The 16,860-nt window shown below is 45.7% G+C and overlaps 1 protein-coding gene across 5 annotated transcripts in view; it reads left to right on the top strand.

The window, feature by feature from the left end:
* The window catches only part of NDUFAF6 (NADH:ubiquinone oxidoreductase complex assembly factor 6), a 526,077-nt gene extending 509,556 nt beyond the window's left edge, over positions 1 to 16,521 (top strand). For 4 of the 5 annotated variants that reach the window (XM_069621387.1, XM_069621385.1, XM_069621388.1 and 1 more), the window contains 2 exons: positions 12,373 to 12,429; positions 16,375 to 16,521. In XM_069621387.1, the coding sequence (XP_069477488.1) occupies positions 12,373 to 12,429; positions 16,375 to 16,400 (83 nt within the window). In that variant the 3' untranslated portion in view covers positions 16,401 to 16,521. The remainder of the gene's footprint in view (positions 1 to 12,372; positions 12,430 to 16,374) is intronic. The other variant, XM_069621386.1, reaches the window with a different exon arrangement.
* Positions 16,522 to 16,860: the final 339 nt, after the last annotated feature.

Genomic DNA, 16,860 nt, shown 5'->3' on the forward strand with positions numbered 1-16,860 from the left:
AAGAAGTTCCAGTGGACGGAAGAGGCAGAAAAGGCCTTCAAGAACTCAAGGTGAGATTCACTTTCGCCCCGATCTTAAGACATCCTCGCCCAGATGTTCCGTATGTGGTGGAAACAGACGCCTCCAGCATGGCGATGGGTGTTGTTCTCTCGCAAAGGGACCCACAAACCGGCCAGCTACATCCTGTAGCCGCCTGGTCGCGTAAGTTTTCACCACCTGAACTCAATTATGCTATCACGGACAAGGAGCTCCTAGCCATTAAATCAGCCTTCAAGGCCTGGCGACATTATCTTCTAGGTGCCAGGCACACTATCACTGTGATAACAGACCATCGAAATCTACAATATCTAAAAAGTGCGAAGGCTCAATCCTCATGACAGCTACGCTGGGCCCTTTTCTTTGCGGAGTATGATTGTGATCACGTTTCGACCCGGGATCAAAAACGGAAAAGCCGATGCCCTTTCCCGCATGGGTACTGATGAACTGGTATACACGACCCCCGATCCCTTGGCCATCATCCCGAGTGACAAACTCCTGGGCATTACAACCACGATGACTCAGGACGAATTACTGCAAGGGATCCGACACGTGATGACTCCCGAGTTGTTACAAGAATGGGATTCGCGGGGAGAACACTACAGTCAAGGACCAACTACCATATTTCAGGAACCGTCTATTCTTGCTCAAGAAAGAGGTTCAGGAACAGGTCATCTCAGGGTATCATGACTCCCTAATTGAGGGCCACCCTGGAATTGCTAAGACTCTAGCCAAGATAAAGCAAAGCTACTGGTGGCCAACATGGCGTAAGGACGTCATTCAATTCATCATCTCTTGTGGCATATGTGCGCAAAATAAGTCATCTAAGCAGAAACCAGCTGGACTCCTCAGACCACTGGAAATTCCACCGGCACCCAGGCATACATTATCTTTGACTTTATCATCGACCTACCATCCAGTCAAGGATACAACACCATTCTAGTGGTCATAGACTTGTTTTCTAAAATGGCCCACTTCTTCCCATTTAAAGGTCTCCCAAATGCATCTAGCCGGGTGAAGATATTCCTTGAACACATCGTAAGACTTCATGGGTTCCCGTCAGTGCTGATCTCTGATCGAGGTACCCAATTCGTATCCAACTTCTGGAGAAAATGCTGTTCAATGGCTCAAATTGACATCAGACTATCCACAAGCCACCAGCCCCAAACGGATGGCCAAACGGAGAGAACGAACCAAACGCTCGAACAGTACCTGCGCTGTATGTTACATCAAGTGGAAGGGAATTGGAAAGACTTGCTGTGGATAGCCGAGTATGGTTATTATAATTCCCTGCACAGCAGTACGGGACAGACCCCATTTTATACAATATACGGTAGACATCCACGCACATCCAAACTGGACGTCCCCACAACTCTGGAAATGCCGGCCATCAAAACCTTGCAAACCATCATTTCTCATGCATTCACAAGAGCTGTCGAACATTTACATCAAGCCAAAGACCGCCAAAAGAAATACGCAGACCAGCGTCGTGAAAGGGCTCCCAATTAAAAGGTGGGAGACGAATTCTGGTTAACATCAAAACATGTGCCTATAAAAGGAACCCGGACATTTCGCCCACGATATTTAGGACCGTTCACCAGCAAATCTATTATAAACCCAGCTGCAGTTAAACTGGCCTTGCCTACCAACATGCATATTCATCCTGTGTTCCATGTCTCTCTCTTGAAACCAGTTCAACCTGGAACACGGGTAACCACACCACCCAAACCAGTAATGGTCAATGGAAAACCGGAGTTTGCGGTCAAGAACATCCTGGACTCAAAGTACGTCTGAACAAAATTATACTATCTAGTGGACTGGAAGGGGTATGGTCCGCAGGACAGGACATGGGAACCCTGTGACTACATCCATGCGCCACGTTTGATACAGCGTTTCCATCGTGATTATCCCACCAAGCCAGGACCAGACAGGAGAACCGCCCTGAGGGGGGGCCTTGGGGGGGGGGGGGTGCTGTCATGGCCCCCGCCCCTGGCCTTGGCAGTCAGGTCACCCGGGCTGCACCACGGTCTTCCATCATGGCCCCATTATGTCCCCCAAGACTCTCTTGGAGTCAGTCCTGGGGCCTTTGGCGCCAGGCTCATATGAGAAATTGGAGAACTGGAACTCACAATGGAATTTTCACAACATGGATGCCCCCACATGGCTCAGTTCCAGAACTGAGCCATGCGGTCTAGCATTTAGGGTGTGGTCAGACCTGGGGCACCTGGGATACCTGCATGCTATATAAGCCAGGCCCAAGATGGAGAACACGCTTCGCGTTACTCTGCTGGTCGCAGCGTGACGCTCACCGCGGTCTGTCGGATCTTTCTCTGCATTCCGGGCCCGATTCCTGCAAGAACAAGAACACTTAGTATTCGCTTACCTATTAGCGAACCCTGCTTCTGTCATCCGCTCCAGAATCCCGAACATCCAGCATCTCGGTGAACGCTCGCTCTCTCTTGGAAGCCGCAACCTGGGAAGAACAGAGAAGCAGCATTAGTAAGCGTTTATTCTTCAACATTGAAAAAACAACCAAAAGGCGCACGCTTACCTGAATTTGACTTGCTTTTGGTCCACGTCCATTCTGGGCCTTTCAACGACCTCCAAGAAGAAAGACAAGGCCGATTAACACTCATAAGTGCTAGAAGGCGGTTCGAACAACACTTTACTCCCTGCTCTCCATCTTCTCGGCAACATACAGTCCGGAACATCACGGCGGCCTGCAAGAAAGGGACAACAAACAGGTTAGCACAAGAAAAGCACATAGTGCTGCGCTCCGCGCCTTCACTTACCATCTCGTGCACAGCCCCAGGCAGCACAGCATCACCAGAACTCCTTCTGTACCTAAGAAAGAAGGAAAGACATTAATAGGGGCAATTACAAATAAAGGACAAGCTGCCAAAACAGCAGACTTACCTGACGAACTGAGTCGCAGCAGGTCTGGACTCTGAGGGGCCCGCACCAGTGAAGCAACTAGGTTGTGACGCGCCCATCCACAACGCACCCCTGCACAGAGCAGCAGGACGGAGAGCGCACCATACCAAAAAACAAGGTGAGGAGAGCACTAAGGGGTCGTTGGGTCCACAAGGGAGGTGGGTTCTGGGCTAAAAGAGACAATAAGCTAAAACCTAAACTCCTGTATTTTCAGACCTGGTCCTTAGCCGAACAAGAGTCCAAGGGAGTGGGTCCAAGATCAGAAGCAGTCCAGCCAGATTGGGTGGCATCCCTGTGGATACCAGGTGAGCGTAACAGACACTGAGCCATTTGGGGGCATCCATGTTGTGAAAATGCCATTGTGAGTTCCAGTTCTCCAATTTCTCATGAGCCTGGCGCCAAAGGCGCCAGGACTGACTCCAAGAGAGTCTTGGGGGACATAATGGGGCCCTTGGGGCCATGATGGAAGACCGTGGTGCAGCCCATGTGACCTGCCTGCCAAGGCCAGGTGCAGGGGTCATGACCGGGTGAGACACAGCTGATGGTGGAAGGAGTGGCACAGGAATTCTCAGACTTCCATGATTCTTCCTTCGATGAAGGTGGAGAACCAAGCGGCAGCCTCATGGGAGAAGGCTGCCGATGAGATTAGGTGACGACATAGGATGTCGTGGTCAACTAAATCAAAAGCTGCAGACAGGTCGAGGAGGAGAAGCAGGGCCAGTTTACCATTGTCTCTGTATGGATCTAGTTGAATCTTCAGGTCCAGGAGGGCGGACTCAGTGCCGTGGCCGTGGATGGAAGCCAGATTGACAGGTGGCGAGAATATGGTTAGTTTCTAGATGCTGAATTTGTAGACGGTGGTGTTTGGACAGTAGTTGTTAGCGCTGGCAGGGTCAAGTGAAGGTTTTTTAGTAGGGGGAGGACCCAGGGGTACTATGCCTGTGTTGAACGACGCTTTGATAAAGGATGTGATGAATGGGGCAAGTTCAAGGGCACAGTCTTTAACTAGTGGGTTTGGACAGACATCTCCTTTACATCTGGATGGCTTTAGACTTTGAAGAATGCTAGTGGTTTGCTGTATGGTGATCGTATTGAAGTGGAACAGAGGTTTGTCTGGCGTGTAGGCCGTTTTCAGGAGTGTAGTTGAGGATTGTTGCTTGATGTTGGCTTGTTTAGCATCGATTTTTAATTTTAGTTTTTACATTTTCGGAAGTAGAGCAGCCTGAATAGAATTACACCAGTCAGAGTTTTTGTTTATCAGGGAAGTTTGGGGAATAGGTGTTTCCAGTTCTTTGAGTATGGTGAACAGTTCCTTGGAGTCGGAGTTGGTATAGTCTTCAAGGTGGCGGTCTTAGCCAGTACGATAGCCTTTTTGTATTGGTTTGTGAGATTGGAGAATGTCTGTTTGGTTTACTGGGATGGGGAGTTTTTCCAGTTCGATTCAGCGAGCCTTTTCTTAGTTCTGAGAGTGGAAAGCTCTTGAGTGTACCAGTTGCTGGTGTGTACAACCAGTTCTTTTTTTGTTGTGGTTAGGGGAGCAATAGTGTTGATGGGATTAGTAAGGGATGAAGCGTAGTGTTGTGCTAGGAACACCGTGTTAAAGATTTCTAGGTAGTCCAAATTGAGGACATTGAGGGAGGGGATGAGGTTTTCCCTTGTGAGTTTGCATGCACTACAGCCCAGAGTAGAAGGGATGGGGTTGATGAAGAGTTTTCTGCAGTGGGCCAGCTGGAAGGGAGAAGGTATTGATGTGATGGTCAACGACGGGCAGGGTAGTTTGGTTACAATGGTGATGAGGCAGTTCAAGTCTGCTAACCAATCAAGAGTTTGACCCTTTTTATGGGTGGGATTGTTGATGCATTGGTGGAACCCATGGGAGGCGAGGGCTGTGGCTAGCGATGTGGCAGGTAGATCCTGGGGCACGTTGTAGCCTATGTTTAAGTCGCCTGGGAGGATCATCTGAGAGGCAGGCTTGAGGTTCCCACTTAAGATGAAGAGTAAATCTTCGAAGGATAATATTGGGCCTGTTGGGCAGTATAGTATAAAGATAGTGTTAGTGGGGCAGGTGGTCCATTTGAGGGACAGGGTGTCGCAGTTACTTATGGGCAAGGCTGGTGATAGTCTTATGGTGTGGTGGTCCTTGGCAATAAAGGCAACACCACCTCCTCTTGAATTGGCTGTCTCTCCTGTATATGTTATAGCCGATGGGGAGGGTGAGTGCTAACATAGGGCGACAGGCTGAGTTTAGTCAGGTTTCAGTGATCGCTAAGGCGTCTAGGTTATTTTTGGTGAAGGTGATTGTGAATGTTTTGGGTGTGGGCAGGCACAGAGCGGGCGTTAATCAGGGCTAGATTCAGGTCATTGCCGGTGGAAGTGGGTGGATATGGCTTTGGTTGAGGGATATTCCGCATGGCTGTGAGACAGTGAGGTATTGGTGCATGTGTGGTCAGAACAACTGAGCTTTCAGGTGGCGTACCTACGCAGTTACTGGGTAGTGCAGGAACAGTAGCATAGACTAAGATATCAGGCAACATGGCATTGCAATCATTAGGCAGTGCGGGAGCAGTGGAGTGAACTGAATTAACATGCATCATAACACTGCAATCACTGGGTAATACAGAACAGTAGGATGAACTACGTCGTCGGGGAGCACAACATTGCCATTACTGGGCAGTGCGAAAATAATAGGATGAAGTGAGTTATCGGGCTGCGCGACATGGCGGTCCATAGTTGGTGAGTTTGATGTGTCTGTCAGTTCAGGAGTGTGCACAGAGGCAGTAGTATGTACAGGGAGCAATGCGGAAGTTCGGTGCCTGTAGGTAGCTTTGAGTGGATGCAGTGACGTTGTTCAGGTTTTGTGTACCCATATAGTTATCGTAGGGCAAGTGAGTTTAGCTAGGTAGGATAGGTTGGTAGGTAGAGGATGGAAGCTTAAAGGAAAGCTGAGTGTCGCCAGCATAACACTGGAAGTCAGGAGAGAAGGTGGAGATCAGGTAGGCCAAGGAGGCATGGTAGATGTTGAAGAGCTATGGTGATAGGATCGAGCCCTGAGGGATGCCACAGGTACAGAGTGAGATGGAGGAAAGGAAAGGGCCCAGTTGCACTTGGGAGGGTCAAGAAGGATCACAACAGAGGGAATGTTAGAGTTCAGGTTTTAGAGCAGGTCTTCACGCGTGTTCACAAGAGCAGTTCCAGTGCCTCTGGATGCTCTGAAGCTAGACTGGTAGTCGTGGAGGCAGCCTGCCAATTTAGTGTTGTGGGTCAGTTGGGGGATGCCCAACTTCTCCATGAGTTTGCCCAAGAAAGGGGTGATAGAGATACAGCGATAGTTGGCTGGGTATGAAGAGTCTGCAGAGAGGGTGCACAACACGGTGCTTGAGGGGTTGTGGGAAAGAGCCAGTAGCAAAAGAGTGGTTGAAGAGGTCCGACAAGGAAGGGACGAGAGAGGAGATGTCTCCTTGATAGTTCTGGAGGAGCAGGGGAGCACCTGATTGGCGGAGACTTTCATATAGCAGACTATTCTAAAGACCTCATCTGGTGCAATGGGAGAGAAGGAGGAGAGAATGGAAGGGGGAGAGAGGTCCAGGGAGGCAAGAGAAGAGGGGGGTGGGGTGTAGTTGACGGTGAGGACAGGATGTCCTGTGTTTTGGTGGAGAAGTGGGGGGCAAGTGCAGTGCAGAGGGCCTGGGAGGGCCGAGGAGAGGAGGAGACTGCATTAGGATTGGCAAGTTTCTTCCATATTTTGAAAAGTTCAACCGTGTGTTTTGTTGCCCCAGAGATGCCGGCTTGGACATGCGCCCTCTTCTTGAAGTGGATGGGGAGACGATATTGCCTTTGGAGTAGGTGGCAGGCCAGTTTATCAGAAGATGTACTTGAGGCCTGCCACTTCTGCTTGGCAGCTTTGCACTTGCATTTTAAGGCTGCCAAGTCGGAATCATACCAAGAGCTGCATTTGGAGGCTGGCTTCATGCGGATCTTCATGGCAGAGGCAAGGATGTCCAGAGTGTTAGAGATGGAGGTTAGCCAGAGCAGAATCTGTAGGACAGTCAAAGGTAGGGGATAGAGGAGTGATGAAGCTGGCGGCAAATGCAGCGACTGACACCAGCTTCATCGGTCGAAGAGCGGAGAAGGAGACTGTAAGGAACGCATGGTGGCAACACTAAAGACAGACAAAAGTGATCACAGTTCAAGGGTGTTTATTGAACTATTAATGCACGGTGGAAAAATGCCTAACCTAAATCTAAGATGGGAGCAAGCGTTGACACGCAAATGAGAAATAAGGCAGTCCTAGTGGCAAAATAAAAGGGCCTAAACGAAGAAAAACCTATTGCCAATTCCTTACAACTAATTACAGAAAGAGTGTGGGAAAGGGTATCAAAAATAAAGTAAACAGTGTTCAAATAATACGTCAGGATGTGATTGCCTTGAGCTCTCCCTTCCCCACGTTTTTAGCACGGTACAAGGTGGGACCTTGGAGCACAGCGCACGCTCAAGTTATCTCAGCACGAGCCGACAGTTCTTTTCCAGCTATCAAGTTCTTCGATGGTAAAGTCTCCTTTCAATAAAAGTCTTTCCCTCAAGGGCCTGATGTTTTCTACAACAAACACTAAGTTCTTCTTCAAGTAAACTTTGTGTGACGTCTTCACCGCTAGGTCCCCCTCTTCTTTTTTGGGCCCAAACCCCTCAGCAATTGTATTCAACAAATTCACAAGACAGTTCCCCTTCTCAGTGAACTTTGGGTGATAGTTTTCCACCCCTGGATAACCCTCGACCGGGCTCGGATCCCAATTAACAAGGGGGGGCACTTCCTTTCCCCTTGTTTTGCAATACTTCTTGCTTTCACAAATCTTAATGTCTTTTTAAACAGGCTTTCTGGTTTTCTCCCTCGTTGTCGGTCTCCATCTGCTAGGTTAACTCTCGCCGACTTTTCCAATATACAGTTCATGTATTACTTTTCACCATGCAGGAAACGCTTACCTTAGCTTTCGCAATCATCTGCCGGTCAAAGACTTTCGATGGTACAGAGGATTTTAGAAGACCCCTGTATGACCACTTTGACCTCCTTTTCGCCGCCTGCCAAGGGCTTCTGGTAATGCTAGTCTTTCTACCATCTAACAATTGCCCAGAGTTTCCTGCCTGAGCACCCACGTGGTGCCAGCCTCCTCTGTTGCTGGTTTTCCCCCTTTTTAGCTTATCAAACTTCAAATTAGCCATTGGCTACTTTTCATTCAACACAGTTCAGTTTATCGATTCTCCCCTCGATTCACCGGCTGTGATTAACCGCTTGCCTTTCTTTATCCTTGGAGTCAAGGTTGGTACCACCAAGACCATTGTCCTTTCCCGGCTTGGTTATCAGCAGAGGAGGGTCTCATGTACCATTGACATCTGCTGCAACACACGCTGGCCTTTGTTAGCTGTCTTATGTTTCCGTTTGCTGAGGTTTCACAGGCCTGGCTCGGAAATGGCAAGGTCACTTCTCTCCTTGTCACCCCCCTCGGTCTGCGCTGTCTTTCTCTTCCTCTTGAACTGTCGTGCTGAGTTAGCTCTTGCGTTGTGCGGACTGCCTTGCTGGTATTGTGCTCTTATGCTCCACCTTTTATCCCTGTGGGGAAGGGAAAGTGCGTGATTCTGGTCTATTGCCTGACTTTGCCTGACCCCCGGTATTGGGACACGTCCGGTTAAACGGCCCTGGTGTTAGTCCGTTGTCTTTCCTGTTGTGCGAAAGTGTTAATGTGGAAAAAGGGGGGCGGGCAGTGTTTTGAAATGTCTAACGTGGTTGGATGGTGAAAAGGTGTTGAAATAAGGGGGATACCGTGTCTCGCCCGTCGGTATCCCACTCCCTAAGAACCCCCACACCCCTCCAGGTGATCCTCCCTCAATGGTCGAATAAAAGTCTTTGGCAACAAATTTATCACCAGTGTATCAGGCTCGTACTTCTGCTCCCTTACATTTCACAGTTCACAACACCAGGGGGAATGTTTTCCTTCCCTTGGCCTTTTCTCAGGCTTGCTTCACAGTTCACAATGCCAGTGGGAATGACTCCCTTGCCCTGGCCTCTTTCTATTATTATGTACACTTCTTTCCAACATAGACTTGACTCCCAGTCTTGTGGGTGTGGGTCCCAGACTTTATGGATTCTCTGCTGGTAGTGTGGCAGACCAGGTTCACTAACCTGCCAGGTACTGTGTCTATGAAGACGACTGAACTTTCCTTCTTGTGGGTGTGGGCCCCAGACCCGAGCTTTGTTTCTTTCACTCCTTTTCATATCCCCACCAAGCATCCCTGCAACCTTGGTACCTATCTTGGGTTTATTACGGCGCTCTCTGGTTGTTCTTGGTCTGGTCTGTGTTCCTTTTTGGGCTTCTCACAGCTTCCCTTTCCTTTTCGATGCTGCAGCGGCTTTGCAACATTTGGTGGGAAACAGCATGCGCATCTTCACCTGCCTGCATGGTTCCTGGGTTTCTTCCGTCTTGGCCTCTGCTGTTCTGCTTGGCTCAATGGTCCTTCCACGCTGGACCATTTGAGGACCCCTCTGGCCACTCAGTAAACTTGTTTGCGTGTCCTTCGATTCAGCAGCAACTCGGTTCAGGCTCCATATTAGGTCAGCAATCATATTGAAGTACCTTCCTCCACACTAATAGATCTTCTCTTCAGCTCAAAAGCAGCTCCAAGCCCTCTGTACAGAACATAGCTTGCCTCTGGTTTGGCCAGTAAATGGAGAACAAAGCCAATGTGGAGTTTCCCATCTTCAATTTGATCGCCATGAATCGCCCCTCGCTCTGTCGCCAACAATTCCAAACCAAGGATTTACTTACCAGAATCCCCTCCCACCATATTTCTTTTCTGTGGATGCCCGTACTACTAGCTAGATTTGGCGGTATTTGATTTGGAATTCATCTTTTTTACAGAACCCAGTTTCATGTAAGAACATTGTGTCTATCCTGCTATTGTCTACATTTTCTCACCACCATTGGTTTCTTACTTGGGCAGTTGATGCCTTTAAAATTCAGTGTGGCAATCCATAATCCTGTTGCTCCTCTTCCCTCATCCAACCTCCTTCATCCTGCAAATAGTCAGAGCCTGTTGTCCTGAGCTTGCATTGCTCTGCATAATCACTAACACTGCTAATCTGCTTCTTATATGGCAGTGCCCGCCCCTCCCCACCCTCTCAACTATTCCCACCATTACTACAAAGCAAGCAGCCTTCCCCTTTCCTTTCCTTCCCTTCTCACCACCACCCCCCCACCTTTTTAATAAATGTTCTATACTTGTAGACAATCTAATAGTCTATGTCCACCATCAGGCTTCCTCACAACCCCTCACCCATCCACATACACCCACCAATTCAACTTACTATAGTAATACTGGCACCCCCGGCTACCCAATCTATTCTAGCAATTCAGCTTGTCTTGAACCCATAACAACTTGACTCTTCCGAACATCTCAATTCACCCCCAATCTTTGTTAGACTTTTCTGATTTACAAATTCTTGAATTTGGCTTGCTTCATGTCTGGCCCCAGCGCGGTAGTCTGAGACCAAAGCTCCTGCATCCACATCTACCAACAGCGTATAATGTTTTATGGGGGATGTAGCATTCAGGCTTCTAAACTTCCTTGATCCAAACATTTCTTTGCAGCTAGTCTCTTGGACCCTTCCCTCAATCATCTTGGCCTATCTATTTTTGTGACAAATTGTCCTCAGTAGTTGCATCAAATGATTTAAGGCACGGTCTGATTGTTCGTAGCATGTAATCTAAAATTCTTCACCTTGAGACTCCAAATATAATGAGAAGGGGAATCCCCACCTGTATTTTTAAGTTGAGTTCTGTCAGCTATGTAGTCAGCTGGTGAAAGTCTTTGCGTTTAATCAATATTAAGGCTGCCAGTGTCTCAAAATATGCAAACTCTAGTCAGTCACCTCTTATATCCCTTTTATTAAGATCTCTTCTTTCCGTCACAAGTAGTGTCTTTTGCCTGTATCGATTGTGGAACCACCAGTGCCCCCGCCCCCTTTTATTTTCTGTCAAAGGAGATAACTTTCCCTCCATCTTCAAATAATGTGTTCACAGTTCCTTTTACTGTCTTTTCCAAGTCCATTCGACTCTCATCTTCTTTTTTATGGACACCATGTATTCCTAGATTAGAGTCTTTTGTGACTATCTAACTCATCACCCTTCAAAGACAGCTCTGCTTCTAAGTCCTTTAAGCGCACATGGGATTTAGTTTCAAGCCGATCTGCTGCCATGTGGTTATTTTACAGTGCTTCTTATTTGTCTTCTAACTTGTCAACACATGTCCTCAACTTTGTAAACAGGTCCACTCTGTGTGAGAGACAATACACTATGCTCCCCTCAATTGTCACATTTGGACGAGAGGGTCCGCTCAGATACTATACAACCTCCTATAGTTCTGAAGAACCTATCACTCATCTTTCCAGTCACTTCACTCCCTACCCTACCTACTGCCCAAAACTTCACTTCTATTGGGGAGGAACCATCATACAGATCTTATTTGTTCAATCTAATTTATCATTGGTTTATTTAATCCAATTCTTTCACTCTGATGGAACATTCCCTTTTAAGGACTACACCCTTCTGAGACGCACCTTCGTTACAAGGGTTGCTGGTTTAAGATGTTCCTCTTAAAACCAATTTGTTACATGCATGAGGGCTAACTACCTAGATCACTGCTTTCATGATGGGCCTCCATATTGGTAAATATTTCCACAGTGACAACTGTGCCGGATAGAGTATATGGGACTGTTTGTCCGGTAGTCTTATTGCAATACCTTGGATAATGCCTATTCTCACTTAACTGCCCACCTCATCTGTGACAAGTTTGTGAGGATTTTCTCTGTTGCACTCTGCTTCGGGTCTCTGTGTCTGGGCACCCTTCAATTTAAACAGGACGGCTAGCTTTTTCTAAGCCACGACCCATTGCCACATTTTCCATGCCAGACAGCCTGTCCTCAGCATACTCTTTGCAACAGTTTTCTTCCGGTTTGGGGCATCCCCGGCCTATGTCACTCATGTATGCCTCCAGTAGGCTTTCCCACAAGCAGAGTATTTGCAGGGGGCTCAGCTATCCCACAGATTGGTGGAAGATCTTAAGAGCATCTCGGTCAGGCAGCCTCCTTACCTACACTCCCTGGTGGTCTCCCAATACACGTTTTAACTGATATAATGCCCTCAACCGGCAAAGAACTACTATATACTTATTTTTGTATCCCTGATGGGTGTATTGTATGTCCGCAAATCACCAGTTTCACATGTTAGTCAAGTCACCAACTTATGTTATTTATTTAAATATTTCAGAATCTCTGTGAAATTGAAATGTGGAAAGAATGTTCTAGTTTTGTCACCTTCTTTTTTCTTAAATGTATTCTTCTTTTTCAATTTTTAGGCAAGATCTTTCTGCAAAAATGTCCCTACAAAAGCCATTCCTGCTTTTATTCACACGGTAAGGAATTTATTTGTGTACATAGTCTACGTTTGACATCATCTTCGCATTTGGAAAAATCAGTAGGCGGCACCTTGTGGATTTAAAGAAGTTACACTTACCCAAGGACATTGTATTGATTTCTCCCACTTCCCCAAAATAACCCTCCAACCATTCTGAAGCAAAAATATTATTACTCCTTTGTCCAAACTCTTTTCCTCCTTCCGAACCTGTTGGGAACCCTGCTCCTGCAGCAGGCCATACTGCTCTGTAGATGATGAACGTTGCAGTTTGAGAATTAAGAACTTTAGAGTACCCCGTATGCGATCCTTCGTTCATGCACCTGTGCATCACATTTATTTCCCTATATTACTGTCCCGAGAAGCCCAAGCTTGTTTTTTTCCCTACCAGTCGGGAAACTGTTATTTGTGCCCTAATTTGTCCATTTGGGTTCAGTTTTCTTGTCTACATTGAATCAATCTTTTTATTGTTTTTCCACTCTGCAGAGAGTTTTTCTTTCTAATTTGTTTTTTCCATTAAAAACACAGATGCGTTTTGTTTTGTTTACTCCATTTACATTTTGCTACAATACCTTATTTTGCAACTAGGGTCACAAGCCGGACGTCACTGGTTTCAAAGCTTGTATCTTTTCATCTTGTCTCTTCTTGGCTGCCTTGGTAATCTACATACAGTGCAGTCTTGTGCCTTTTTTTACAGGAGGCATTCCCAGTCTCTTAGTTGTCGTCTCTAACCTAAGAAAGCGTAAGAAAGGGACCCAGTAATGAAGGACAGTGTATTTCATCTTCAACTGCTGCACTTTAGACATAAGTAAGGATGTTTTTCTACCACTTTGTGGGCTTTCTGAAGACCGTTCAGCTACTGTTGGTTCTGGAGCTTCTGGCACGAAGGTTACCTGCAAGGAATACCAATGTGCATTATACAACCACAAGTAGTACTTCAGTATCAGTCCCCCTTTTTAATGTCGAGCATTTTTTTTTATGGTAACAAATGGGTGTCAGCCTCCAGGTCACACCTGAAGAATAGGCAGTTGTAGTAGCACAGTCAATCCTTTGGGGTTTGAGAACTATTCCCTTTCAAAACCTGATGCTTTGTTAGCGGAGGCGTTGGTGCCTTACCAAATTCCTTGTTTATCACCTCAAAGAACTTCATCTGCTGATCATGGTTCAGATTTGCCCCGTAAAGGCAAGATCAGAGAGCGTGACTAAAACCATGAATAAAACCATGGTATTTGAGCAGTTTCTTTAATGCCGCATCACAGTCAAGCTAGAGTTCAAGAAGGATCTCCCTAAACGCTCTGTTGAGTCTTTACCTCGATACCAGCTGCATGGTGAAGTGTGCTGATTTGGCTGATTGTTGGTGTGTTTAGCCTTCACATGTTGCAATTCCTAATGAGGGACTTGTTTCTTTTTTTGGACACCCATTTTCACTTTTTCTAGCCAGTTTTTGGTCTTACTGGAGCGCTTTCAAGTTCGTCCATCATGACCAAATGTTTTTTTGACAAATGTTGAGCGTGTTAGGCCTGTGACATTTAATATTTAGCAGCTGCCTGGTCCTTGGGACCTTCTCTCCCATGTTTTTTCATTAGTTCCTTGAATGGGACAACTAAACAGTACTGTGACAGAATCTGAATGACTGCTGGACATCTTGTTCTCTGTCCGGTTTCTTTATTTGCTGACTGATAAACTCAAAGACAGAGTAATTCTGGTGCCAACTCAACCTCAAGAACAACCCATGGGTACTCTGCTTGTCCTTCCTCCAACTGTTATTCCAGTAAATGACCGTCAAGTTTGTCAAGCGGCCTGATGTTATGGACATTACCTCAGTGTTACTCCAAATATAGTTGATGGATAGCGGGTCAATGTTTTGGAAACCTTGGGTTAAGTGCCACCCAAAAAACAGACGGTTTCAGTATATTTTCAAAACTTCAAACAAAGGAGTCTTCAATGTTTTGCTGATGTACTCTTTTGTCTGATTTTGAAGAGTAATCATGAACGTGAGGCGGGGCAGGCAATCCAGTTTTCAGATCTTTTATCGAGGCAGCTTATCCAAGCCCCTGTTCTGTTCAGTTTCTCTCCGCCAGTCTTAGCTGGGATGGACACATTTTCATTTTTTTTTTTATCCCGTTACCCCATGAATACACAGAGGAACTTACATTATTTTCAGCAGCTCTCTGTAAGAGATATGATGATCAGTATTGCACAAGCGATATCCCAAAGCGGCGCTATGTTGATTTCAAAGCATCCAGAGTAAAATCTATTATTCAGGCAAAAGTTTAAGACATTCCTTATTATGGGAAATCTCATTTTTCATCAAAGTCTGATGAGGTGCTTCAACAGTACAAGGCAACCTCCTCCCCGGCAGGTCTTTATCCTCGTAATTGTCATCTGTTGAGACTTTCTATTTAACCTCTCATTTCTGGCAGCACTACAAAGCCTACACGTCCGGTGCATTCTGTTGAGTGGACTGGCAAAAAGATACATTAACAGATTGCCCCACAACCAGAAGAGCTGTTTCAGCACCAAAGAAGACAGCTCCCAATCGCACCAGGCATGACGTTTTCTGCTGAAAGTGTCTGCCTGCAGGCATCCTGCGCAATCAAAGGGCACCATGGCTACTAAAAAGAAAAGTACTCATACATTCCATCCCCTTTCATTTATGCTTCAGGAATTTTGTCAATGTAGATTGTTGCGCGGCAGCATTGATAAAACAAAAAGGCATGCACGGCGCATGCATGGAGAAGCCCTTGATGCAGACCCCTACCTTGAGGAGTTATGAATAGGACAGAAATGTGCCATCCAGTGAAGGACAGCTGAGAGGTATTTAGAGATGCATGCAAAGAGATTTAGAGCGAGAGAAGGAAAAGAGAACATTTGAGTTGTATTTGAAGTTAAGGGTATAATGGGGGAACAATAGAGGGCCAAGGACAGAGCCTTGGGGGACACAGACTTTGAGGGAGGTTTGATCACAAGTAGCTGTTTTCCAAGAGAAGGAACTATTAGAAAGGTAGGAGGAAAATGCTTACGATCCATTGGTTGAAAGTTAAGATCGGCAAACAGAGAGGACTGGAAACAGTATGAAAGGTATTATAGAGGTCCAGAAGGATTACAAAAGAGTACAGTTAACGATGGTGAGCAGAGGCTATAGATTTAGAGATAAGCATAAGGGCAGAATTCCCTCTGCGGAATCCTGACTACATACTCTTGTTTGATTAGGAATCAAATTGTATAGAAGAAAGTCACAATATGAGCTTGGTAGGATTCCAATGCATCATTACTCCACATGTTCTAATCTCTTCCTTACCGGTTGCTTGGTTGTATGTAATGTGTTAGGTGTAAACCTGGCAATCACTTCTCACATGCGTCTTCTGGCATTCATGACAGTCCTAAAAGCATATAATCTGATATGGTATGTCTAATTTAATACTCCCTATAAAGAATGATCTTGAGATGGATCCACTGATATACCCCACATTTGGATGGCCCGTTAGAAGGATCGTCCTACAATGATACAAAGGAATAACTCTACATAGCATCTTAAAGAGCCAACATAACCTTTACTTATATGTATTTATTATTTTAATTTGTATTGCATGCACCACTTACTGAAATGTTTCCAGGTGTTGGTTTCCCCTGTAGATCGCTGTAGTTCATAGCCTTTGTGTTGGGTCTACGGGAATAGCAGAGTTTTTTTTGGAAGTAGTAGAGGTCTGGCCTATATTTAACATGAAAGGGAATTACAGACTGCATTTATTAGTCTAATATCCGTTTATCCTTTTAATAAATGTGATTTTTTTTAATGTAGCAAGCTACTGTTATGTTAATTTGCCTTTTACAGGCAAAAATGTTAAGTGTCAATAAAATATAATGCTTCGGGCGTGTTGCGTTTACCCTGGAGAAAAATATTCATAATGACATTGTTACTAATGCTGCAAAATTGATTTTTCAGGTTACCTTGGACATGTATTTAAATAAGCTTCGCAAAGTGGACTTCAATGTCTTCCATCCAAGCTTGCAGAGGAAGAATACGCTACTACCATGGCAATTGTATATTCAGTCATGGAAGAAAACCTATTAAATATATTTGTATACTTTCTTTGGTGTGTGCTTTTTTTTGTAAGACCATAAATGAGAATCAGCTGAAAGTAAGTTAATTTGAGAAATATTTTTAAAAACATGTATAGCATAGAGAGGACAAATTGTATTTTGTTGCTACGCTAAGAAACAGAAACTATGTTTTCCATATAAACATTACGTTCTCATCTACAATTGATTAGCAGTTGACTGGAGACAGCAGCATTTAAATGACGTGTATGTAGAATGATGCATGATATAGCACTAACTCTGTTTTCTATCAAGGCAAGCTTTACATTCGCCCTGATTGGCCATGGATGCAGGAGCATTGCAATCTGTATTCTGTTCTGAGATTTATTTT

This window comes from Ambystoma mexicanum, chromosome 5q (assembly GCF_040938575.1).
Source record: "Ambystoma mexicanum isolate Mex_15411 chromosome 5q, UKY_AmexF1_1, whole genome shotgun sequence".
NCBI lineage: Eukaryota > Metazoa > Chordata > Amphibia > Caudata > Ambystomatidae > Ambystoma > Ambystoma mexicanum.